The sequence below is a fragment of the Nycticebus coucang genome, chromosome 20 (assembly GCF_027406575.1).
Source record: "Nycticebus coucang isolate mNycCou1 chromosome 20, mNycCou1.pri, whole genome shotgun sequence".
NCBI classification, from domain to species: domain Eukaryota; kingdom Metazoa; phylum Chordata; class Mammalia; order Primates; family Lorisidae; genus Nycticebus; species Nycticebus coucang.
Genome location: NC_069799.1, coordinates 10,138,825 through 10,161,509, shown reverse-complemented (window position 1 = coordinate 10,161,509; position 22,685 = coordinate 10,138,825). Strand labels below are relative to the sequence as shown.

The 22,685-nt window shown below is 40.5% G+C and overlaps 2 protein-coding genes across 3 annotated transcripts in view; both read right to left on the bottom strand.

Annotated features, from left to right (window-relative positions):
* The window catches only part of LOC128572280 (zinc finger protein 420-like), a 55,058-nt gene extending 38,957 nt beyond the window's left edge, over positions 1-16,101 (bottom strand). The window contains exons 1-2 of one of the 2 annotated variants that reach the window (XM_053572110.1): positions 15,956-16,101; positions 1,804-1,930 (exon numbers count right to left, since the gene is read on the bottom strand). In XM_053572110.1, coding sequence (XP_053428085.1) covers positions 1,804-1,930; positions 15,956-15,985 — 157 coding nt within the window. In that variant the 5' untranslated portion in view covers positions 15,986-16,101. Of the gene's footprint in view, positions 1-1,803; positions 1,931-4,223; positions 4,304-15,955 lie in introns of those variants that run through there. The other variant, XM_053572111.1, reaches the window with a different exon arrangement.
* The window catches only part of LOC128573137 (zinc finger protein 501-like), a 501,109-nt gene that overhangs the window by 441,619 nt on the left and 36,805 nt on the right, over positions 1-22,685 (bottom strand). The gene's annotated exons all lie outside the window — the stretch shown is intronic.

Below are 22,685 nucleotides of genomic sequence, written 5' to 3'. Positions count from 1 at the left end.
AGTTTCCTTGTGTCAGAGCTTCTTAATCCACACCCTACGGTCTGGCATCTTACTTGACCTTTGGACCTATCACCTGTGTCACCTGCTTCATTCATTCCCATCTACCTAGGTATTTGGATTTGTTTCAGAAGGTGACCAGGTCTACCTCAGAGACAGCAAGTTCTACTTTTATTAGAAACAGACAAATAAATTTTCAATTTTCAACTTGCTATCCTACTCAGTAGAGAAGACAGAATGTTTTTTGTTTGTTTTTTTTGGCCGGAGCCAGGTTTGAACCCACCACCTCCGGTATATGGCACCAGTGCCCTACTCCTTTGAGCCACAGGCGATGCCCAAAGAGAGAATGGGGTTTTTTGTTTATGTTTTATTGAGACAGAGTTTCATTTGTTGCCCTGGAACAAGTGCTGTGATTTAATAGCTCACAGTAACCTCAAACTCTTGGGCTCAAACAATCCTCTTGCCTCAGTCTCCCAAGTAGCTGGGACTACAAAAGCACCAGCCACAACATTCGGCTATTTTTTAGAGACAGGGTCTCGCTCTTGCTCAGGCTGATCTCGAACTCCTGAGCTCAGGCAATCCACCCACCTTCGCCTAGGATTATAGGCATGAGCCACTATGGCTAGCCTAAAAGACAGAATGTTACTGAAGATTCTAAAAAATTATTTTCCTAAATACAACAGAACCTCTTTAAGTTGACCACCCATGGGAGTAACAGTCTGGGAATATATGAAGGAGATCAGTGTAAGAACTAGGCCTACTGTATTCATAGGTACATGTGGTACACGTCCCACCTATGCAAACTAGGTCAACTTAAGGAGGTGGTCAATATAGAGAAGAGGTCAATTATGGAAGTTCTACTGTACTATTTTCTGACAGCCCCTGTAGAATATTTAAGAAGCATTTTAGATTTGTGGATTCTGTACTTCACTTTCAAGTGTGACTGAATCAAAAATAAAAAGAAGGAAGGCTGGGTGCACTGGCTCACACCTGTAATCTTAGCATTCTGGGAGGCAGAGGCAAATAAATTGCTTGAGCTCAGGAGTTCAAGACCAGCCTAAGCAAGAGTGAGACCAAGTCTCTACTAAAAACAGAGAAACTAAGCTGGGCTCAGTGGCTCACGCCTGTAATCCTAGCACTCTGGGAGGTTGAGGTAGGTGGATTGCTGAGCTCATAGGTTCGAAACCAGCCTGACCAACAGCAAGACCCTATTTCTAAAAATAGCCAGGCATTGTGGCGGGTGCCTGTAGTCCCAGCTACTCAAGAAGCTGAGACAAGCTTCCTTGAGCCCAAGAGTTTGCGGTTGCTGTAAGCTATGACACCAGGCAATACCAAGGGCGACAAAAAAATAAAAGACAGAAAAACTAGCCAGAGTGCTATGGTGGTTGCCAGCTACTAGTAGTCCCAACTACTCTGAAGGTCCCAGCCTTTGAGGCTGTTGTGAGCTATGCTGCCATGGCACTCTGACCTAGGGCCACAGAATGAGACTCTATCTTTAATTAATTAATTAATTAATTAAATAAAAAGGAGGAATTAGATTTTAAGGTGTAAATAACATATTTCATATCACTAAATTTCTAGAATCACCAGGAAATTAGAGTGAAATTTGAAAATCATCACAAGAAAGATAAATAATGAGGTCAATATTAAGATTTGTTTGTATGTTAACAAGTCCCCATTTTTATTCCTGAAAATGGGATTCTGAAACTTATTTATGCAAAGCACAAGCTCCCAAACACATTCTGCAAAGGAAAGAAATAAAACTCTTCTGGTAGATTAGAAATTTTGGAGGTCAGTTATTCTCACCTACAAAGTCCAGGTGTCTGGAGATCTCTGACATCACATCCCTATACAAATTCCGCTGAGCAGTGTCCAGGTATTCCCACTCCTCTGGAGAGAATTCTATGCCCACATCCCTGAATGTCAACAGTTCCTGAAATAAAAATAAATTAAAAACCAGATTGACCATGTTGCCCTAGGCAGTTCTTAGTGCTCAGGTATTTCTAATCCTCCAGAGACAATTCTGTGGCCACATAACTAAATGTCAACGATTCTGCAAGGAATCAAAAATAAATAAATTCATTAATTAATTATGACCATGTGGCCATAGGCAAAGTTCTTAATTTGACCCAAGATAAAATGAGAGAATTAAGAGTCTTGGTTCTGACCCATTTTAAGTGATCTGAGTTCAAGAAGATAAATTTAAAGACACTAATATTCCTTAAGGCATTCTCTACCTGTGTGGAAAGAGAATGACATAAGATGTAAGATTCACAAAGTTAAGTGTAGATACTATGCTTACATAAAATATAAATATTTTAAAAAAGCATCACCACTGAAATACGTATTTTTGAGTGCTATATTTACATCAAATAGAATCAGTTGTGTCTAGTCCTCAAATGGGAAAGTCATGATGAGTTAGAAGCATATTTCTCAAATTTTATTTGGTACGACAATGAACTAGAGATTTGTTCCAATACATTTTCTTTTTCTTTTGTGGTTTTTGGCCGGGGCTGGGTTTGAACCTGCCACCTCCGGCATATGGGACCAGCGCCCTACTCCTTGAGCCACAGGCACCGCCCTCCAATACATTTTCTAATCCAGGATGGAGAGCTGGGTCAGGCCTGACATTCTGTATTTCTAAAAAACTCGGCAGTGATACCAATGCCTCAGGTCTTAAAGCCACATTTCTGAACAGCAGAGAGGTAGACCACTGAGGGAAGAATTCATGCATGACATGTAATTAAGAGTTTGTGAAATATACAGATTATGACATAACAGCAAGAAGTGCATCAATTTTCTGAACATTTACTGTATATTAGATGTCATTCTAGCAGTTCCTCATGGGTTCATGCTTAAAATCATAAAAAAAACTTGATGAAAAAATATTGTTTTTCTTTTATGAGAATATTTTGCCCATTTCCAGTAAACAGCAGAGCTTTTGGTTTACCCAGTTTCTCCGACTTACAATTTATCTCAAAGGGACATATTCGCAGCCAATGCACAGACACAATCTGAACTGAATATTCAGAGCAGATTTTATAACTATGAAGAGTAATGAAAACAAGTGAAGAAGGCAGCAACACAAAGTTGATCAAATAATGCTTACATTTCATGCACACAAATACAAACTGTCCAGGCATGCTTGCTCACTCTCCGTAATCCTAGCATTCTGGGAGGGTGATGTGGGTGGTTTGCTTGCGCTCTTGAGTTTGAGACCAGCCTGAGCAAGAGCGAAACCCCTATCTCTAAAACTAGCCGGTTGTTCTGGTAAACACCTGTAGTCGCAGCTACTTGGGAGCCTGAGGAAAGAGGATAAACTGAGGCCAGGAGTTTGAGGTTATGACGCCACAGCACTCTACCAAGAGCAATAAACTGAGACTCTGTCTCAAAAAGAGAAAAAATACACAGAAATTTTAACTATACATTGTAAGTAATAGAGCAAGAAATAATATATTTTGAGAAAGGAGTCTGCCAGCCTACTCATTTGCCGGCTAATTAATAAACTTCCCTTCTCCTCAAAAAGAATAAAGTACATTCTTCTGTAAACACTAATATGTAATTGCAAAAAATTGTTAATCTGTCAATAATTTTTTTTGCTTTTTTTTATTAAATCATAGATGTGTCCATTAATGCAATCATGGGGTACAATGTGCTGGTTTTATACACAATTTGAAATATTTTTATCAAACTGGTTAACATAGCCTTCACGGCATTTTCTTAGTTACTGTGTTAAGACATTTATATTCAACACTTAGTAAATTTAACATGTACCCTTGTAAAATGCACCATAGGTGTGGGCTGAGAACCTCTTAGCTAACTCTTGTCCCTCAAGCTTTGCTGTGCATATAAATCATTTGGGACTGCACCTCAATTTAAGTCAGGAGTTTCTACAGGTTTCAAAGGGGTCTTTGAAGTGGCATCTGTAAAAAGTCCCTCAAATGTAGATGATGCTCTCCCCAGACCCATTATCAAGAGGATTCCGCTAGGGACAGCAGGCACAGAACACAGAGTTCCTCATACCCAACACTCTCACCACAAGTACTTTCCTGAAAGATCACATTCTTTTCTGGCCATTTCAAGGTAGCAAGGTCTGAGGGAGTCTGTAGTAAAGAGCATATACATGTGCTAATGGAATGTCTACTGAGCAGGGGCCATGCACTTACAAGCATGTCACAGAGCACCATGCTGGGACATCACAGTGTGAGAATTAATCTTCACAATACCATTGGAGTCTGCTACTAAGTGTCCCTCAATTCCACACAGAATTCAGATGAAAGGTCCAGTCTTTGTATTTCTCTTCTGTTTTCTTATCATTGACTTTAAGAAATTATATAAAATAAAAGATAAAGGCAGAAAAGTAGGAGCAATAAAAGAAATGAAGTATACTTCAGAGAGATTTTTTAATTGTGTTTATATTAATATTACCTTTGTATGACTTGTAGAGCAAGTATTGGATATTCAGGAATACAAAACAGATTGCTAGGTGGATGTCTCTAGTAACGCAAGTTTTAATCAGAGAAAAATAAGGCCCCCAAATACAGAGTCATTTCTTCCCATTTACCTGCTTTTGTGTTTTAAAAACTTATGAGCAATAAGTTGGAAAGACAACAGGAAAAGCCATCCAAAAGTCTAACTTCTACTACTCAGTTCTGTGAGAAAAGAGGTCAGGTTGGGGTCACACTTGCATCAGGTTCAGAAGAGGGCAGATTAGGACAGGCCTGGGGCAGGGAGTGGGCCCAAGGCTTCACGTCTCTTCTTGTTTGTTTTCAATTCTTTCTTAAGCTTGCTCAAGAGAAATATTATTCTCAGAGCTTATTTGATTTTAATTGCTTAAACTCTATTCTTATCTATTTTTTAATATACACTAACAAATAATTTAACCCAAACACATAAGGTTTTCAGGGAAAATTATAAACATAATCCAGTAGAACCTCCATAGTTGACCACCTCTTGAAGTTGATATAATTTCAAAGACCAGACAGGCAAGACATGTATGTATCATTTTAGTAGGCTTACTTCCTTATGCTGACAACCTGTGTATGTTCACCAGTTTGTCACAGGCCTTTGTGTGGTCAACTTACAGAAGTTCTACTGTATCTCAACAATGTAAAGGCATTAGACATAATAATCATAATAATAGTAATATCTCTTCCGTCCATAAATTGCTATTCCATGATGACATCAGCACTCACAGTCCACAGGAGTAGTTCAAAGAAGGCGTAATTCCCCTGTATACCTCTTTTCTTGGTACTGAACAAAGGGTACTGAGCCCAACCATTTATATATTTTTTCTAGACTGAAAGTTTCTGGACACTGAAGACATAACTGCTTCATGTGCTGTCCTCATGGCCAAGTGAAAGGAAGCCAATTGATTTACCTATGAGTTCGCATCTCCAGACCTCCTCCTTCACCCAAGCACCAAGACACTGGAGCAACCCCCATTTAGGCACCAACCAAGGACATTTCCTTTGTGCGGGGAGAAACAAACCCCGGTCCACTCATTTCTCTTCCTCTGAACTAGAATCAGGACTAAACCCTGTTGCCAGCCTGAGATAGAATCAGGACTAAACCCTGTTGCCAGCCTGAGAGAGAATCAGGACTAAACCCTGTTGCCAGTACAGCCCAGTCTGTACAGGACATCTCCAATATGTCAGCTTCTCAGATCCTGGTAATAGAGTCTTTAGTGACACAAGACTGATGCCCACAAGGTGATCCAGGCAGCAGACCTCAGGTTGAAGTGTGGGTCAGAAGAGAGCCTGGATCAGCTATGAGCTATTACCTGTCCATGATCAGCAAACACTGGGGTAAAAGGAAGGACAAAAATACCCTAATGCCTAGTAACACAGTGTACAGGTACTGTCGCAGTCAAGGCAATGGATATTTTCTGGTCCTGTCCTCTAATGCTGACCTGCTTATTTACAGATTCTGCCACTAGATTTGTTTACACCAGGAACTCCTCACAAACGGTAACAGCACACTGGACCTGAAATTCCTCGGTTCAAGTGATCCTTCTTCCTCAGCCTCCCAAGCAGCTGAGATTACAGGCACCCTCCACCATGCCAAGCTGATTTTTCTATTTTTTTGTAAAGATGGAGTCCAGCTCTTGCTCAGGTGGTCTCCAACTCCTGAGCGCAAGGATCTTCCAACTTCAAACTCCCAGAGAGTTTATGTATTTGTATCTTATCAGGAAAATCTAAACAGTATTTCAGAAACAAGAAAATCTCCAGTCCCCTCTAAAACTGACCGTGATGATAGAATAAAAAGAAAACTCCTTTATTATATAATTAAACAACATTATGATGTAAATCAGCTAAGAGACTGTAAAAGCAAAGTAGAAGATTTGACAGCACACCTTGTTATACATAGAAAATCCTAAATTCACCTGGTAATTGGGGAGGCTACCTTCATTTGGTATATTCAAAGGAAATTTAAATTGGCTATATACAGAGTAAAAATATATTTCCCTTGTCTTCATAACAAAATGTAGATTTGCAACTATACCCAGGTGCCTGCCAAAGGTAGTCTCCTACTTTTCTACAGAAACTGTTCCATAGGGCTTTATCTTTCTGGCTTCTTAAATATCAAAGCAATAGTTCGCAGGTTAGCTGTTAAAATAATTTACATATATTTTCAAGAGATATAGAAAAAAACGCAGAATAAATTTTCTAAATTGAACACTTTAAGAGGAGGGGCCCCAAATCTCTTCCCTTATTTTCAATTTTGAGGATTATGTCTCAAATTGCTAATCTGCATTTGCTCTTACCCCAGCCAGCTCTAGGGTCATGATCTTGACTTTATGGACATCTGAAACACAAGATGACCTGCATTCAGGCACCACTGCGGTGACCTCAGACACACTCAATGGATAAAAAGAAAGTTTAAAAGTTAAAAAAAAAATAGGCGGAACAGAAAAGGAGTTATCAAGGAAGCATGGCTGCAGGTCAATGCAGTGGTGGTGGAAAGAATGGTTTTTGCTACAGATACAAGCTCAGGTGGGGCTATGTCTTATTCCTGTGTGCATATAGGAGATGAGATTATGACTGAGTGGTCAGAGCCTAGGATGCTGGAGGTACTGATCAGATTCCTGCCTTACATTCAATATTGAGGGAGGGATTAATCCAGGAGTCATTTAAGTACTTGTGTGGAGGTCTGGTAGTAAACTTCAGGAGCAGTTGTGCTGTATGTGCAATCCCGGAGCTTGGGCCCTTCTCCTGAAGGGGAGTGGCCTTGTCATTACCTAGTGCATGTGTGTCAGTGGACAGGAATCACACAGTGGCAGCAGGGTGTAAGGAGGAGTCTGCCTTCAGAACACATTTTCTCTGTGTCCTAAAGGGGAGAAAATGCCTCAAAGCTTTCAGAAGTATAGAACAGGCTCTGTTAGGGCCTCTGATTAGGCCCAGAGATACCTGACTCCACGACTTCTGTAAATCCCCTCACTCATGCCTGGGGACAATTGTTTAAAGACATGTTGTTCCAGACTAGCTGCCTCAGTCATTACCTTCACATAGCTAAAATTTGTGATTAAAAAAAAAATGTATAGCCAAACAATAACTTATGTAATTTTAATGTAAATTCTTGGTTAACAACTTAGAAACTGCCTGTCCTCTTTTTCCCATGGAAACTGACCTGTAACTGCTCCTAGCAGGACCTTATACACAAGGCAACTTGACTGTGCTGCTGGGTGATCATCTTCAACCACTGCACACAAATACTCTCTTTAAACTAGATTCTGACTTTTTGGATGATGATGAGGATGATTTTGAAACAAAGTCTCACTCTGTTTCTCCAGGCTACAGTGCCCTGGCATCACCTCACAACAGCCCCAAACCACTAGGCTCAAGTGATCCTCTTACCTTTGGCTCAGGAGTAGCTGAAACTACAAGCACCCACAACACCTGGCTAATTTTTCTGTTTGTAGTAAAGATGGAAGGGTGGGGGTGGGGGGTGGAGGAGGGTGTGTGGTGGGGATGCCTTGGTCTTGCTCAGGCTGGTCTGGAAATCCTGAGCTCAAGCAATCCACCTCCTTCGACCTCTAGGAGTACTAGGATTACAGGTGTCAGCCACTGCACCCAGCCCTTTTTGGTTATTGATAGACTTGGTAAGTCATCAGTCCCAGCTGGAAAAAGACATGAACTCGCATGGCAATTTGTGGCATAACAGCTCATGTGCAGGATGACTGAGTGATGCTTTTTTTTTGGCTGGGGCTGGGTTTGAACCCACCACCTCTGGCATAGGGGGCTGGCGCCCCACCCTTTGAGCCACAGGTGCAGCCCCGAGTCTTTCTTTTTAAAAACACCTAGAATCTCTTTCCACCCCAGGCCCTGCATGACCCACACTAGGTGAGATTCACAGGCAGCCATGTGTCCTAGGTTTCCCAAATGTCCCTCACTGGAGACACCTGACTTAATGGTGGTAAGCGTGAGCACACAAAATAGTCTCTTTTGAGAAGGGTTTCTGTCAGGACATACGATGGGAAATATTGCAATATGACAATAAAGGTATTTTCATCATAGCTTTGTTTGAAAATAAATAAATGTGCAACAACGGAGCCTGGTTCAGTAACGTGGTGCAAATGAAAGGACACCATGATATATGTGATGACACACAAAGGATGTGATGATACACAAAGGATGTGGTGATTCGTGATTTAATAAATCAGATTAGAGCAACACTTAAAAATCTAATTCTGTTGTTTTCACTTAGTTTATGTGTATATGCTCTTTGTGAATTGAATTAGAAGACACATCCTTTTTCATTATTTATGTTTAGATACTTCTTAAAAGTCAATTGCTTAAAGCAAATTGGAACAATCTAATTTTTAAAATGTACTTTGAGGACATTTAATCTTTTTAAATGGTACGTAAAGTGTTCCTTAACACACAATGGTAATTTAATATTTATGTTCTAAGCAATTTTTACTTGTTGACTGTGTTCCAAAATGTTTTATCTAAGACATTTTATAGAAACGATTAGTCCAATACCATGCCCACAGAATAGTAAACGTAGGGCACATTCAGAATAACAATATGATGACAAAACTTAAATGAGGTAAGCAAAGAGTGTGTGTATATGATTGCAAATACCCGTTGCTGTAATGTATGAATAAATATGTGCTATAATATAGAAACTAATCTAGATAAAATTACAAAAGTAGCCTTTCGGTTCTTCTAAAGAACTTGGATTTAGAAGAATCCTACTCCTTTGAGCCACAGGCACCACCCTCCAGTTTCCCACTGTTTTACTTCACCAAGAAATTTAAAGCCATAACATTCTAAAGACTAGAGATTGATAAAACCAGTGATATAGCAGCTATACACGTCAATGACACGACTAAAACCCCATTTTTGCCACTATGTGATGTCATTTAAATTTTGTTTAGGGGCATTCATAAAATTACTCACTAGGACATACTCTCTTTTCCCCACCACCTGACATGTAATAAGACTATCTGGGAAAGAGCCCTCTCAGTTGTGAGGGACACCTCAACCCTTATACTCTGATCATCAATGCTTTCAAAAAGAACAAATTTGATCAAAAAGGATAAAAAGCACGAGGCTTTTTTTAATTTGCAGAATGCAGGCCTCCTCTAAATATCAGGCCCAGGCATTTTCAGGGGTCAGCAGTCATGTTCCACTGCACTTCTTGGCCCCTGAGCTAAGTAACAATCTCTTGAAGCTGCTTGCTGTGTGGATATAAAGATCACAAGTAGCTATGTGTAAACTATGTGGCATCTTTGACACTATAACCTACACACCATAGTTCAATGATGTACAGCCAATTACTAATCAATGCTTGAGTAAACCAATGAGAATTCTTAACAAACAACTTTCTTATTGGTTCAATTCTTTTCTCCTCTTTGCCTTTAAAACCAACTTATAGGCTACGGGAGGTGGCTCACACCTATAATCCTAGCACTTTGGAGGCCAAGGCGGGTAGATTGCCTAAGCTCAGGAGTTCAAGACCAGCCTGAGCAAGAGCCAGACCCTGTCCCTAAAGAAAAAAAAGAAAAAGAAAAAGATAGCTGGGCATTGTGGCAGGCACTTGTAGTCCCAGCTATTCAGGAGTCTGAGGCAAGAGAATCACTTGAGCCCAGGAGTTTGAGGTTGCTGTGAGCTATGAGGCAACCAAGGTACCCAACCCTAGAATGAGTGAGTGAGATTCTGTCTCAATAAAAACAAAAAACAAAAACCAACAAACTTGTAGTAAAGACCAAATAGAGCTCACATCCAAGAATGCTTGGATCTGAATCTTCCAGACAGGTATCCCCAACATGGTTCAAGGAAACAATTGAAAAATATATATTAGGTGCCTTTCTTTCAGTTGAGAAATTTATGAAGTCATGGAACTTTAAAACAAAACCAAAAATGACATTATTAGCAACTTCAACCCCCACTCCAAAACGTAAAACAACTCAAATTTTAAAAGCAGTGGACTAGGGGAGTAGATTATTGACTCAAGTCAGTAACATGTGTGCCACAAAAGGAGACAAGAAACCATAAAAACACCTTTACAGAACATTAATGGTAGATTATAAACTAAAACTCTAAAGGCTCCCCCCAGCAAATAACTGACTGGACCCCATCTTGGCCAAGGGTTCCCCTAAAACTCAGTTGCTAGCCATGAGAAAGGAGAGCAGACATGCCTCATCACGCCCTCCTCGCTGGGTAGGGATGCCCCTGGTGACTCATTATCAGGCCGCAGGCCATACAAGACATACCTGCAGGTCCTTGATATACGCACCAAACCATTCGCGTCTGGACAGATGTCCTGTACTTTGTCTCTGATTAACAGATCCTTATGTCAACTCAAGCATTTCTTTTATCTGGCTCCGGGTCTATTAGACAGAGCCTGACTCATTCAGCCAATTGTCAAGTGAAGAACTGCTCAACACACCTATAATCTGTGGGTCCCACTTTGAGAGGTCCCACCTTTTAGGGTCAAACTGAAGGCACATGTCTCCCATGGATCGATTTATGACTTTACCTGTAATGTCTGTCTCGCTGAAGTGTATACAACCATGCTGTGACCCACCACAGTGAGTCCAGGTGCTCAAGAATTCTTGGGTGGGCTCCAGGTCATGGTCCTCAATGTTGGCTCTGAATAAACCTCCTCAAATTATTTTCTAGAATATGGTTTCTTTTCCATTCATACTATATTAATAGTAATATTAGGTTTCTGAAAACTCAAAGGAGGCAAAACAGAAAAAATACTGCTTTGTGAAATACAGTCAAGCTGCAAAGAATAAACAAAAATAATCAGGAGTATGGTCATTCCTAGAGGACACACCAGAATTGCTCACTGCTTATTTATTCACCTAGATGGTGAGTCCATGTGGCATTATAGATACTATTTTTTAAACTCAGCATAAAACAAACTTACTTCAAAAATCATCTGTGCTACTTCAGACCATTTCACTCAGTACACTCATATTTTCAAACAAAATAAAAAGCTTAAGTGCATATCCTAAAATAAAATTCTTAAGTACTTGGGAAAACAGAAATGTTTAAAGTGCTCCTTCCATGGCTGGTGTGAGCAGGCTGGGAAACCTGCAGTGGAGGCTCCCCAGGAAGAACTAACTGGACCTTGGATGACCTCCTGTGGCAAGCTCAAGATTGGCCTTAGCTGGGAGTCCCTGGATGCAGGCCTCTGCTTTTTAGTCAGGGTTTTACATAAATTTATATTTAAAAACACACAATATTTAAGGAAGCTAGCAAAATAACTAAAAATTCAGTTTTTCTGTTTATAGAAAAAAACGAAACTCTAAGAAAAAAAATCAAAATCTCAGACCACAACAATCAGCACAGAAGACCTCTGTGACTAGAAGTGAGGGGGGGACACATCCCTATCAACAAACAAGCAACCACTTTTGCAGGAGACACCAACTGGATGTTCTCAAACCTAGTTCAGTTTCAATAGTATCTATCTAAAGAAAGGGGGTGGAGTACAGAGTGTTCACATCCTTGTCAGACTCACCACCTTCCAGGAACTACCAGGTGTTCAAGCTATCTGGAAGCTTCCCAAACCCCATCCTTTGAGTTTTCATGAAAGCTTCATTTCATTGAAATAAATAATTGAATCATAGGTCCATGGTAATCAATTTTATACCCCTCTCTTCTCTCTGAAGGCAGGCGTGGGACTAAAAATTCCATTTCTCTGGACACGTGGCTAGTTTGTTTGGCAACCTCTCATTCAGTCCTTACCAGGGGCTTTTCCAAAATCTCCTTGTTAACATAAGCTCAAGTGTTAAAGAACTAGTTGTAAACAGTGAAAGACTACCTTTGATGTTCATTGGTGGACACTACCACAAAACTCAAGGACAAAAGACCAAATAATCTAACAAAAGATATTATCATTTCTCTAGTCAGAAATAAAGCTTAGAGGAGCTGAAATCCAGAATTCATGGGGAAAAAAGGAAATATATTTAGCATAGTATCACAGAAATTGTATGCCACTAAAATATAATACCTGAACAAGAAAAGCAAGAAGATCTATCCCATTTAGACAATAAACAGGGCATTTAATTATCATTTGCATGATAAAAAATCATTTTGGATTTGCCAAATTCTATCTCACAGAATTTATTATTAAACTTCAACACCTACACAAGATACAACACATTGTTACAAATTCTTCACACTGTAAAAAAGAGAGGAATGGACGTTTTGGTAAAGCTCTGCCATTTACCAATTTCATTACTCTGCTTTCTAGTAGAAATGTATTTATTTTTCTGCAACCAAAATGATAAAGAAATGTTTCCTATTTTCTTTCCCAGCTTTTCTCAAAGCTAATTCTTGGAATTTCAAAATCACCTACAAATAAATAACATACCTGAGTAACTTACCACACTCACTCTAGGAAGAAAATGGGAAACAAGAATTTTTAGGTGGAATACATGACCAGATTTTTTTCTAAGATCTATGTTGTAAATGTTTCTTTGAAAACACCGAGGTTGCCAAATTAAAAAAAAGTATATACATTTTAAGAAAAAAACTGTATTAAAATTTTAATCTTAGATATATACCAGTAACATTTGTTATCTTATACACTGTACCTTGCATCTCTTGTAATTGCAGAAGTCAAATGAGACTTAAGTATTAAGATTTTAATATTTTTTTCCTTTCTTAAAATGTGTATACTTTCTTTGGCAGCCTTTTTGTTACCTTTCAAGCTCTACTGATAAAATTTATTTTACAGTTAAGGAAAAACTGAAGTTAAAATAAGAGAACAAGTATTTTCTAGGTGAGGGGCAGAACTGACAGAAACACAAACATGAGGGACTCGAGTGTCAAACCAAGCCATCCGATCACTTGGAAAATCTGCCCAGCCCCATCCCGCCCCTTTAACAGCTGCATGGCTTTCTCCTAGGCTACCCTGCATTGCCCCCACTGTGCAATTTGTTTTCCAGGTTCTTATACCACCTCACTGGGGTCTCTTTTGCTTATCCTGTGGTGTACTTTTTCTCCCTTCTTCAAGTGTGAAAAAAATCTCAAGAACAGGAATTGCTTTTGTCCTTTTTTCCTCAGTATCAGCATCCAATTGGTATGTCTCCAGAAAATGAAAACTGGGATGGAGGAAGAAAATTTTAATGTCTCAATAACTCAGCTTCTTAGATAAAGGATATACCAGGAGATTCCTCTCAGCCCCAAGCCATCTTTATGCGCCCCTGATAGGCTCCAGCCAGCCTTCAACCTCAAGAGGTCCTCATGGAGAAGACCTGAGGAGCTGGAGACCAAGGAGCTGATACTGAATAGACATTCCAAGAGACAAGGCCACTGTGAGCATTCAGGGTCATCCCCAGACAGTTGTGAAACCCAGTAATGGGAAAAGACAAGGTGGGTGGCTGAGGACACAATACCCTGTGAAGTTTCTATAGACAAAGCTCAAACCAAGGCCATTCTGGTAAGATGTTTGTGCCTAGAAAATATAAAAAGGAAGAAAGGATCTACCCTGAAGAAAAAAAATCCTTTTACCATAAGGACATTTGCACTAGACTGTTTATGAAGCTCTATTTACACTCACCAAAATGTGGAAACAACCTAAATGCTCACCAATCCAGGAATGGATTAACAAGCTGTGGTATATGTATACCATGGAATATTATTCAGCCACTAAAAAAGATGGAGACTATACATCTTTTGTACTAACTTGGATGGAGGTGGAACACATTCTTTTTTTTTATTATTTTTTTAGAGACAGAGTGTCACTTTATCACCCTCGGTAGAGTGCTGTGGCATCACAGCTCACAGCAACCTCCAACTCCTGGGTTTAGGCAATTCTCCTGCCTCAGCCTCCTGAGTAGCTGGGACTACAGGTGCCTGCCACAACATCCGGCTTTTTTTTTGTTGCAGTTTGGCTGGGGCTGGGTTTGAACCCACCACCCTCGTTATATGGGGCCAGCGTCCTACTCACTGAGCCACAGTTGCCGCTCCACGTTCTTCTTGGTAAAGCATCACAAGAATGGAGAAACAAGAATCCAATGTACTCAATTTTGACATGAGGACAATTAATGACCTAGTACATACAAGGGAGAATGGGGGAGCAAAGAGAAGAAAGGAAGGAAGAAGGTGGGGGAGTCACAGTTTTGGCGCACTGACAAACACTATTGGTGTAACCTGGATCTTTTTACCCTCAATGAATCCTCAATAATTAAAAAAAAAGAGGAAAGGCACAAAGAATTCTTAAACCAAAGCATCAAGTGAATGTTCTCTAATTTCCTCATGTGAAATGTTCAGAAACACAAATAATTTAAAAGAGCCATCCAAGCTCGATGCTTGTAGCTCAGCGACTAGAGCGCCAGCCACATAAACCAGGGCTGGCAGGTTCAAACCCAGCCCCGGGCCTTCCACATAACAGTGACAACTGCAACAAAAAAACAGTCAAGAATTGTGGCAGGTGCCTATAGTCCCAGCTACTTGGGTGGCTAAGGCAAGCGAATCGCTTAAACCCAAGAGTTTGAGGTTGCTGTGAGTTGGGGGCCACAGCACTCTACCAAGGGCAACATAGACTCTGTCTCAAAAAAAAAAAAAAAAATGTACAATTAAAATCCTCTGTCTCTCCAAAAAGTATTACAAAGCACAAATAGTGAAAAATGTGAATTGGTGAGTTTATGTTGACATTTAGGAATGTGCGGGCAACCCAGAAATTTAAGGTTTTACTATAAAGCCTACGACAGTTATTCTGAGGGAACAGGGTGGTGGATGTGAGATTCTGTTATCCATTTGGAAAAGAGAAACAGGTCTTTCTATGGAGTGTTAAAATCAATAAATAGTGGGCAATTAGGATGAACTGATTCTTGTGCCCGGAATTGCTACTAAGGATACTGAAATCTAACGCAAATGCATTTTTGTTAATTATTGCCTTAGAAACAAAATTTAAGCTTACCCATTACAAACTACCAGTTTACCTCTGATTACAGAACCAAAAGATAGCCTACGTCATAACCGAAAAAGAGGAGACTACAAAATGATAACCCACCAATTATCCAGTTAGGTTTTCATCTTCATGCACTTTACGAAAGACTTTCCCTCAAGCCCCTCCTGTGGACCCCCAAACACAAACCACGGCTGGGGCTTGCTGACTCATAAATCACCCACGTTCCCCCTAGCGAACCCATTAATATTTTAACTGTGCCGTGATTTATTTTTTAACAGGGAAGAGGGGAGACTGGGGACTTCACAGACCCAGCCGCTGAGTCGGGATTCTCCCTGACAACCCACCCGTCTTGACCACACAATCTGGGGAGACGCCGTGCAAAGTCATCTCTGGAGGAAACTGGTTGCGCCGGGTCCCGGCTGTGGTTTTGGCCCCAAGCAGTGGCCAGACGGGTCGGACCGCCCAGCCGCTCCACCTGGGACTGGAGTCCGCAGGCTCCGGAGCTGACGCCGGGAGGCCGAGACCGCCACAGCAGCTTCTGCACGTTCCGACTTCCCCATGACAACCAGCCCAACACACTCACCGCTTCCTGCCTTCCGTGTCGTCCCGGCATCCTCCTTACAGATCTTGCAGTACCTGAGAGTCACTGGGCGACAGGGACCGAGAAGAGACACCAGGGACGTCCTGAGAAAGGCGGGAGCAGCGAACACTGACTGACTTTGGCGGCCGGAAGCAAAGGTCCAGGGCTGTTCCGTGTTGTAGAACCCGCCCCTTACACTTCCGCTGCACGTCTCATTTGGACGGTTTCCACACCAGCGCTCCTGATTGGTTAGGACTATCAGCCCCTCCCCTCATTCCCCTGAGTGACAGCTAATAAAAATCCCACCCATTTAAAGCTGCGACCACAGTTTTCTCTCCCCAAAGGAAGTTGTCACCGCTAGGAGGCCATTCGCATTTAACCCTGTATATGATGTTATATCCATAATGAACAATACAAATAATATTCAACATTAGAAGCTATAATGATTAATATTTTTAAATTTCAGGTCGTGCATGGTGGCTCATGCTTCTAATTCTAGCACTTTAGGTGGCCAAGGCAAAAGGGTCACTTGAAGCCAGTAAGTTGAGACCAGCCTGGGCAACATAACAAGAGTCCCATGTCTAATAAATAAATAAATAAATAAATACATAAATACATAAAATAAAGACAAGAGTCTCACTCTGTTGCCTAGGCTGGAGTGGTGTAGCATCAGCCTACCTCACAGCAACGTCAGACCCCTGGGTTCAGTGATCCACGTGCCTCAATTTACAATTGTCAATTGAATCGTCACAGCAGATGAGACTACAGGAGCCATCCAGTATCCCTGACTAATTTTTCTATTTTTAGTAGAGATGGGTCTCAATCTTTCTCAGACTCATCTCTAGCTCCTGAGCTCAAGCCATCCTCCCACCTTGGCCACTACAGAAGTTTTTTTTTTTTTTTTTTGCGGTTTTTGGCCGGGGGTGGGTTTGAACCTACCACCTCCGGCGTATGGGGCCGGCGCCCTACCCCTTTGAGCCATTGGCGCCATGTTTTTAAAAGCCAGGTGTGGTGGTCCATTCCTGTACTCTCAGCTACTCGGTGTGGGAAAGAAATCTCATAACCTTGACAGGAGTGCAGCAAGTTTAGAAAATCAGGTCAGAAATGAAAAATCCCCCTCCCTAGAGTCCTGAAGTGGCTTAAGGCCAGAGTTCCTGGAAACATGCTACCCATAACGTGACCTGGAGGGTACGCCCATAATCCTGACCAGCACTAGAAAAGAGTCTCCCTCTTCAGATTTACTGAGAAGGCTTTTGTAACTGTGCCACCTGAGCTCACACATGGTCAGTCTCCATTTTCTTTTCCCCTCTAATAAATCCTTTCCTTGTCCCTGGACTGGCCTCCTCTTTTTTCTTGTGAACCCTCAACCCAGTTCTATGCCAGAACTTCTCATTCAGGAGGCTGTGAAAGGATCACTTGAGCCTATGACTTGGAAGCTGCTGTGAGCTGTTATCAGAGCACTGCACTCCAGTTTGCAAGACCCTGTCTCTAAATCATTTAATAATAAATAATTCCAGGGCGAGGCCTGTGGCTCAGTGGGTAGGGTCCTGGCCCCATATGCCGAGAGTTACAGGTTCAAACGCGGCCCCAGCCAAACTGCAATAACAACAAAAATAGCCGGGCGTTGTGGAGGGTGCCTGTAGTCCCAGCTACTTAGGAGGTTGAGGCAAGAGAATCTCCTAAACCCAGGAGTTGGAGGTTGCTGTGAGTTGTGTGAAGCAGGGCACTCTACCGAGGGCAATAAAGTGAGACTCTGTTTCTACAAATAAATAAATAATTCCAATTTTATAATCTTCATGGACTCTTGTTTTTTTTTTAAGGAAGCAGCCTGAGTTTTGAAAAGGGAGCAAGCAATCTTCTCAGGCACCAATGCCTACTAGAATTAAAGAGCACTGCGTCATTTTAAATTTTCTGACAGCAACATCAAAGAAAAGAAAAATCAACACATAAAATTGATTATAATAATTTGTTCGCTAAATATATCAAAAATTATTATTTCAATATGTGATCAATATTAATACAGTAGTTTGTGGTACTAGATCTTTCAAAGCCACGCTGCATTTTACACTTCCAGAACATCCCAATGAGGACAGTACACTTAAATGTGTATGTCCGATTATTCTTTTACATATATTTAAGATTGATGAGTGGGTCCATGGGATAGCTACCCGTTTCTTTCTTATAATTTATTATCATTTATTGATTACTATTTTCCTAATTTTACAGAGGATTGCAAAATAGCAGTTTTCTAACTCTAGCATACCCTCTGCATATACTAGTTCTTATTCTCTAGAAAGAATTGCATTTTCTTCTAGGCTCTTCATTAATATTCACCTCTAACCTAACAGGAAAGGACAAAAACTGGATTCTTTTGCTTAGTCACTGTCATAACAGTGATCAATCAGTGTCAATGATGACATGGCCCTTCAAACAAAAATAGAAACACATTGATAACACTTTTCCTTGCAGTATTTCTTGTGTATTTGATAGGATTCCGTGTACTGCAGTTATACCTATTTTCAAGTTCATACTGTCCCGTCTTGGGTCAGTGAGGGACTCTTCACTTGTCCTCCTGTGTCCTTGTGCCATGAGACTATGTTTAGAGAAATTTATGATTATTCTGGAAGATACATGAATGATTGCTTTCATCTTTTACATAATTTGTGAATAGATGTTCTGTTTAGCATACTCTTTTTAACTTATAGCAACTCCTACCGTGCAAAATATTATGATTTTGTATTGTGTCCTTTATTAATTTTAATTTTACTAACATTTCTTCATTTTAAAAAAGCCAGATTTATTCTCACAGCTTATAGGAATATTTACCAATGTTTTCTTCTCCTATTTGCAGGTTTAAAATTTTTTGCCATTTATATTTCTTCTTTATTTATCCTTCATCTTGTTCTAGCACATGATAAACAAATTTACTCCCATAATTTTTATAGGCCTATCCTGTTCTCAAACATGAAGCATTGATAAAGGTTCCCCATCTTTGTTTTTATTGTATAACTTTTTTATCCACTTGATGGGATTGCTGAATTTTCTGCTGTTCCGGTGTGCTTGCCTGTTTATGTTCCCAGCCATTTTCAACCAGTGTACCACAGCACACTGTGCTGTCAGAGGATCTTAGGGGTGCCATGAAAATTTTAACAAGTCATTAATTAAAGTACCTTTGAACGAAGTTCAAAGCACAAAAAGTATATTCTTTCTTTTCAATTTTATTTGGTGGTGAATATAATTTAAGTGTGCCATAAAAGTTTCACTATATGTTCAAGTGTACCAGGAGATTAAAAAAAGGTCGAAAAATACTACTTTAATTATAGAAGGTTTGAATCTGTTTTAATGTCATGTAAGATCAGAGACACTTCTTGTATTTTTTTCTTACTAATTTTGGTTATTCCCATATGTTTGTTTTTACTCTGAAAAATTTTAGGTAGCTTGAAAAAGACTGACAGAATCTATTTGAGATCAAATACAATATTTAGGTTGCCTTAAATGTAAATTTTGTATATTACTGAGTGACATAATGATTTGGGTTTTAGACAGCAGAGAAAAAAGGCAAGGCTTTTAGTAGTTTCTGCTTTGAAAATGTTGCAGTGTCACCTGTAGTCTCACTATGAGGATCTCCAATAATAGTAATTGCTATTATTATTATTTTCAGACAGCGTCTTATTTTGTCACCCTCAATAGAGTGACATAGAGTCATAGCTCACAATAACCTCAAATTCTTGGACTCAAGAGATTCTCTTGCCTCAGCTTCCCTAGTAGCTGGACTACAGATACCCACTACAACACCTACCTATTTTTAGAGAAGGAATTTTGCTAGTGTTCCAGCTGGTCGTAAGATATCCAGCCGCCCACCTCTGTCTCCCAGAGTGCTGGGATTACAGGCATGAGCCACCTTGTCTAGCTAATAACCATGATGATGATGATGATGATGACGATGATGATGTTAAGATACAGTCTCACTCTGTCCCCCTGGATAAAGTGCCATGGCATCACAGCTCACAGCAACCTCCAACTCCTGAATGTTTAGCATACTTTCCTTAGCCTCCCAAGTAGCTGGACTACACGTACCACCATGAGTCCCCGCTAGTTGAGCTTGAGCCCAAGAGTTTGAGGTCCCTGTCAGCTAATGCTCATGCCATAGCAGTCTACCCTGGCTGACACAGTGAGACTTGGTCTAAAAAAAAAAAAAAGAGAGAGAGAGATCCATCAAACTTATAAGGTATAACGAGAGACTTTCTAAAAATAAAAACCAAAAAATAATAACAATAACAATTTTGTAACTTTAACCAATAATAAAACTTTAATCAATAATTTTATTTACTCTGCATTTTTCTAATAAATACTAGCCTCTGATGCTTCATCAATAAAACACTAATCCTTTTCATTTTGGTTTCTCTCCCATACATGAATTGTTTCTTACTCAAATAAGCTCTTAAATGTTTTGTTATGCCTCAAGATACATTTTAACTGGACAAAATAAAATACTTAAGAATAAAAAAAAATGTTCTGAGGGGCCTCAGCAGGTGCCTCTGAGAAGATTTCCAAGTCCCAGCTGAGGACATGTAAAGGATGTGTGTATGTTTCTGTCTCACACACCAGATGTCTCTGGCTCAGGCCCTTAAAGAAAAAAAAAATTTCTAGGGCCCCCGTTAGTCCTCAGAGTTGTGCCACAAAGAAATAAAAGGCAGAAGCCCCGCAGAGTTTCCCTGGCACCCTCAGCCTGCCCTGTGCTGAGAAACTCGACCTCAGATGAAAGTGGGTGAGGTATTTCGTGTTCTCTAGCAAGCCCTGCTGATGGCCTGGGATGATCACGCTTCCTGTCATGTTGCATGGTGGAGTGGGGGATGGGGGATGGACATGGGGAAGGGTTTGGGGAGGCATGACCCCAAGGTGAACGTGATCATTGAGATTGTTTTCTTGAGTGCAGTATAGAGGCTGAGGTGCTGTGTGTGAGCTGTAGCTTGTGTTGATACTTCCTGAAATTTTTACTAAAGGTAGCAGTAATAACAATTATTATTATAAATATAAACATAATTCTTACAAATTTAGTGTATGTTATTTATAAAATTTTCATAATTATAAATATATAAACATGAATACAAAATTGCATAAGTACAATCACCAGCTATTGCTGTAATTGTTATAAAGTCAAAAAAGATTCTCTACTACAAAAAATTATTGGTTTGACTGAAGATGACTAAGGAGAGTTTCCCACAGGTGAGCTTTTCTAAATCCATGCCCAGCCTGGCAAGGCTTTCACCCAGCAACCATTTTCACCAAACAGCCTGGAGAGCCTCAGTCCCCACACCTCTGAAGTCATCAGTCCCAAATGGTCAGGATGGCAGTGACAGCCTCCCTCATCTGTGGCTGCTTCCACCTTAGCACTGATGGACCAGGGACAGCTAAACACACACACCCTCGCCCATCAGGTAAGGTGCCCCTTCCTTCAGCAGCCCACCTTCAGCTTTCACAAGCAGACAGCACCCTCCCAGCAGGACCCTCCTCCTCTTTCCTGCACCATACATGTCACCCTCTTTTCCCAGCTTTAAGGATCTGGTGGTGGTAGAGCCAACTCTCTTGCAACACGTTGGAAGCTCTTTATAAACACTGCTTGTTCTCATTGGGTGAGCCACAATTATCTCCACAGAAGTGAGTAGCCTGGAAAACAAATGGGGCACCCAGAATGGGGTATCCCGTGGCCTCACGTTAACACCCTCTTTATGTCTGTCTCTGACTTTCTCTCCCTTTGACCTGTGATTTACATACCATAAAAATTTGCCCTTTGAACAGTGTCATTTCAGTGTTTTTTTGGTGAATTCACAAAGCTGTGCAACCATCACCCCTATCTAATTCAGAACATTTTCTTTCCCTGAGAAAGAGACATCTCAACTGTACCTATTAAATGGTTGGTTCACAGTTGGACTTTCCCTATCCCATGGGAACACCCAATCAGCATTCTGCCTATAGAATATGCCTATCTGGATATTTCACAGAAATAGGATTATAAACCAGGTGGCTTCCTTCACTGAGTGAAATGTTTCCAGGCTCATCCATGTGTTTACGTATCAGTGCTCCATTTCTCCTTCTAGCTTCCTAAGTTTTCACCACGAGCTCTGAAAATAAAGTTAACAATCAACTGACTTTTGATCAGTGTTTTAAAATTTCTAATTGTGCCTGGCACTCTGGGAGGCCAAAACAAGTGGATTGCTTGAGCTGAGGAATTCAAGACCAGCTTGAGTAAAAGCAAGATGCTATCTCTAAAAAATAGCCAGGTGCTGTGGTGGACGTCTGTAGTCCCAGCTACTTGGGAGGCTGAGGCAAGATTAGGATCACTTAAACCCAACAGTTTGAAGTTGCTGTGAGCAATGATGCCATGGTACTCTACCGAGGGAGACAAAGACTCTGCCTCAAAAATAAATAAATAGATAAATATCCAAGTAAAGAAATAAATAAAATTTTAAATTGTGGTTAAAAATAACCCTTAAAAAGGAAGAAAATGCTAAAATACTTTGTAACATGGGTGACCCTTCAGCTCATTATCCTGAATCAAATCAACTAGTGACACACAAAAACTCTCCATGGTTCCATGTTGGTGAGGTATCTACAGATTAGAAATGGAAATACAATGGTGGTTGCTATGGGATAGTGGAGGAGAAAATAGGAAATTATTGGTTCCTTAGGAACAGAGTTTCAGTTTCTCACAATGAAAGAGTGGGAGAGGGCG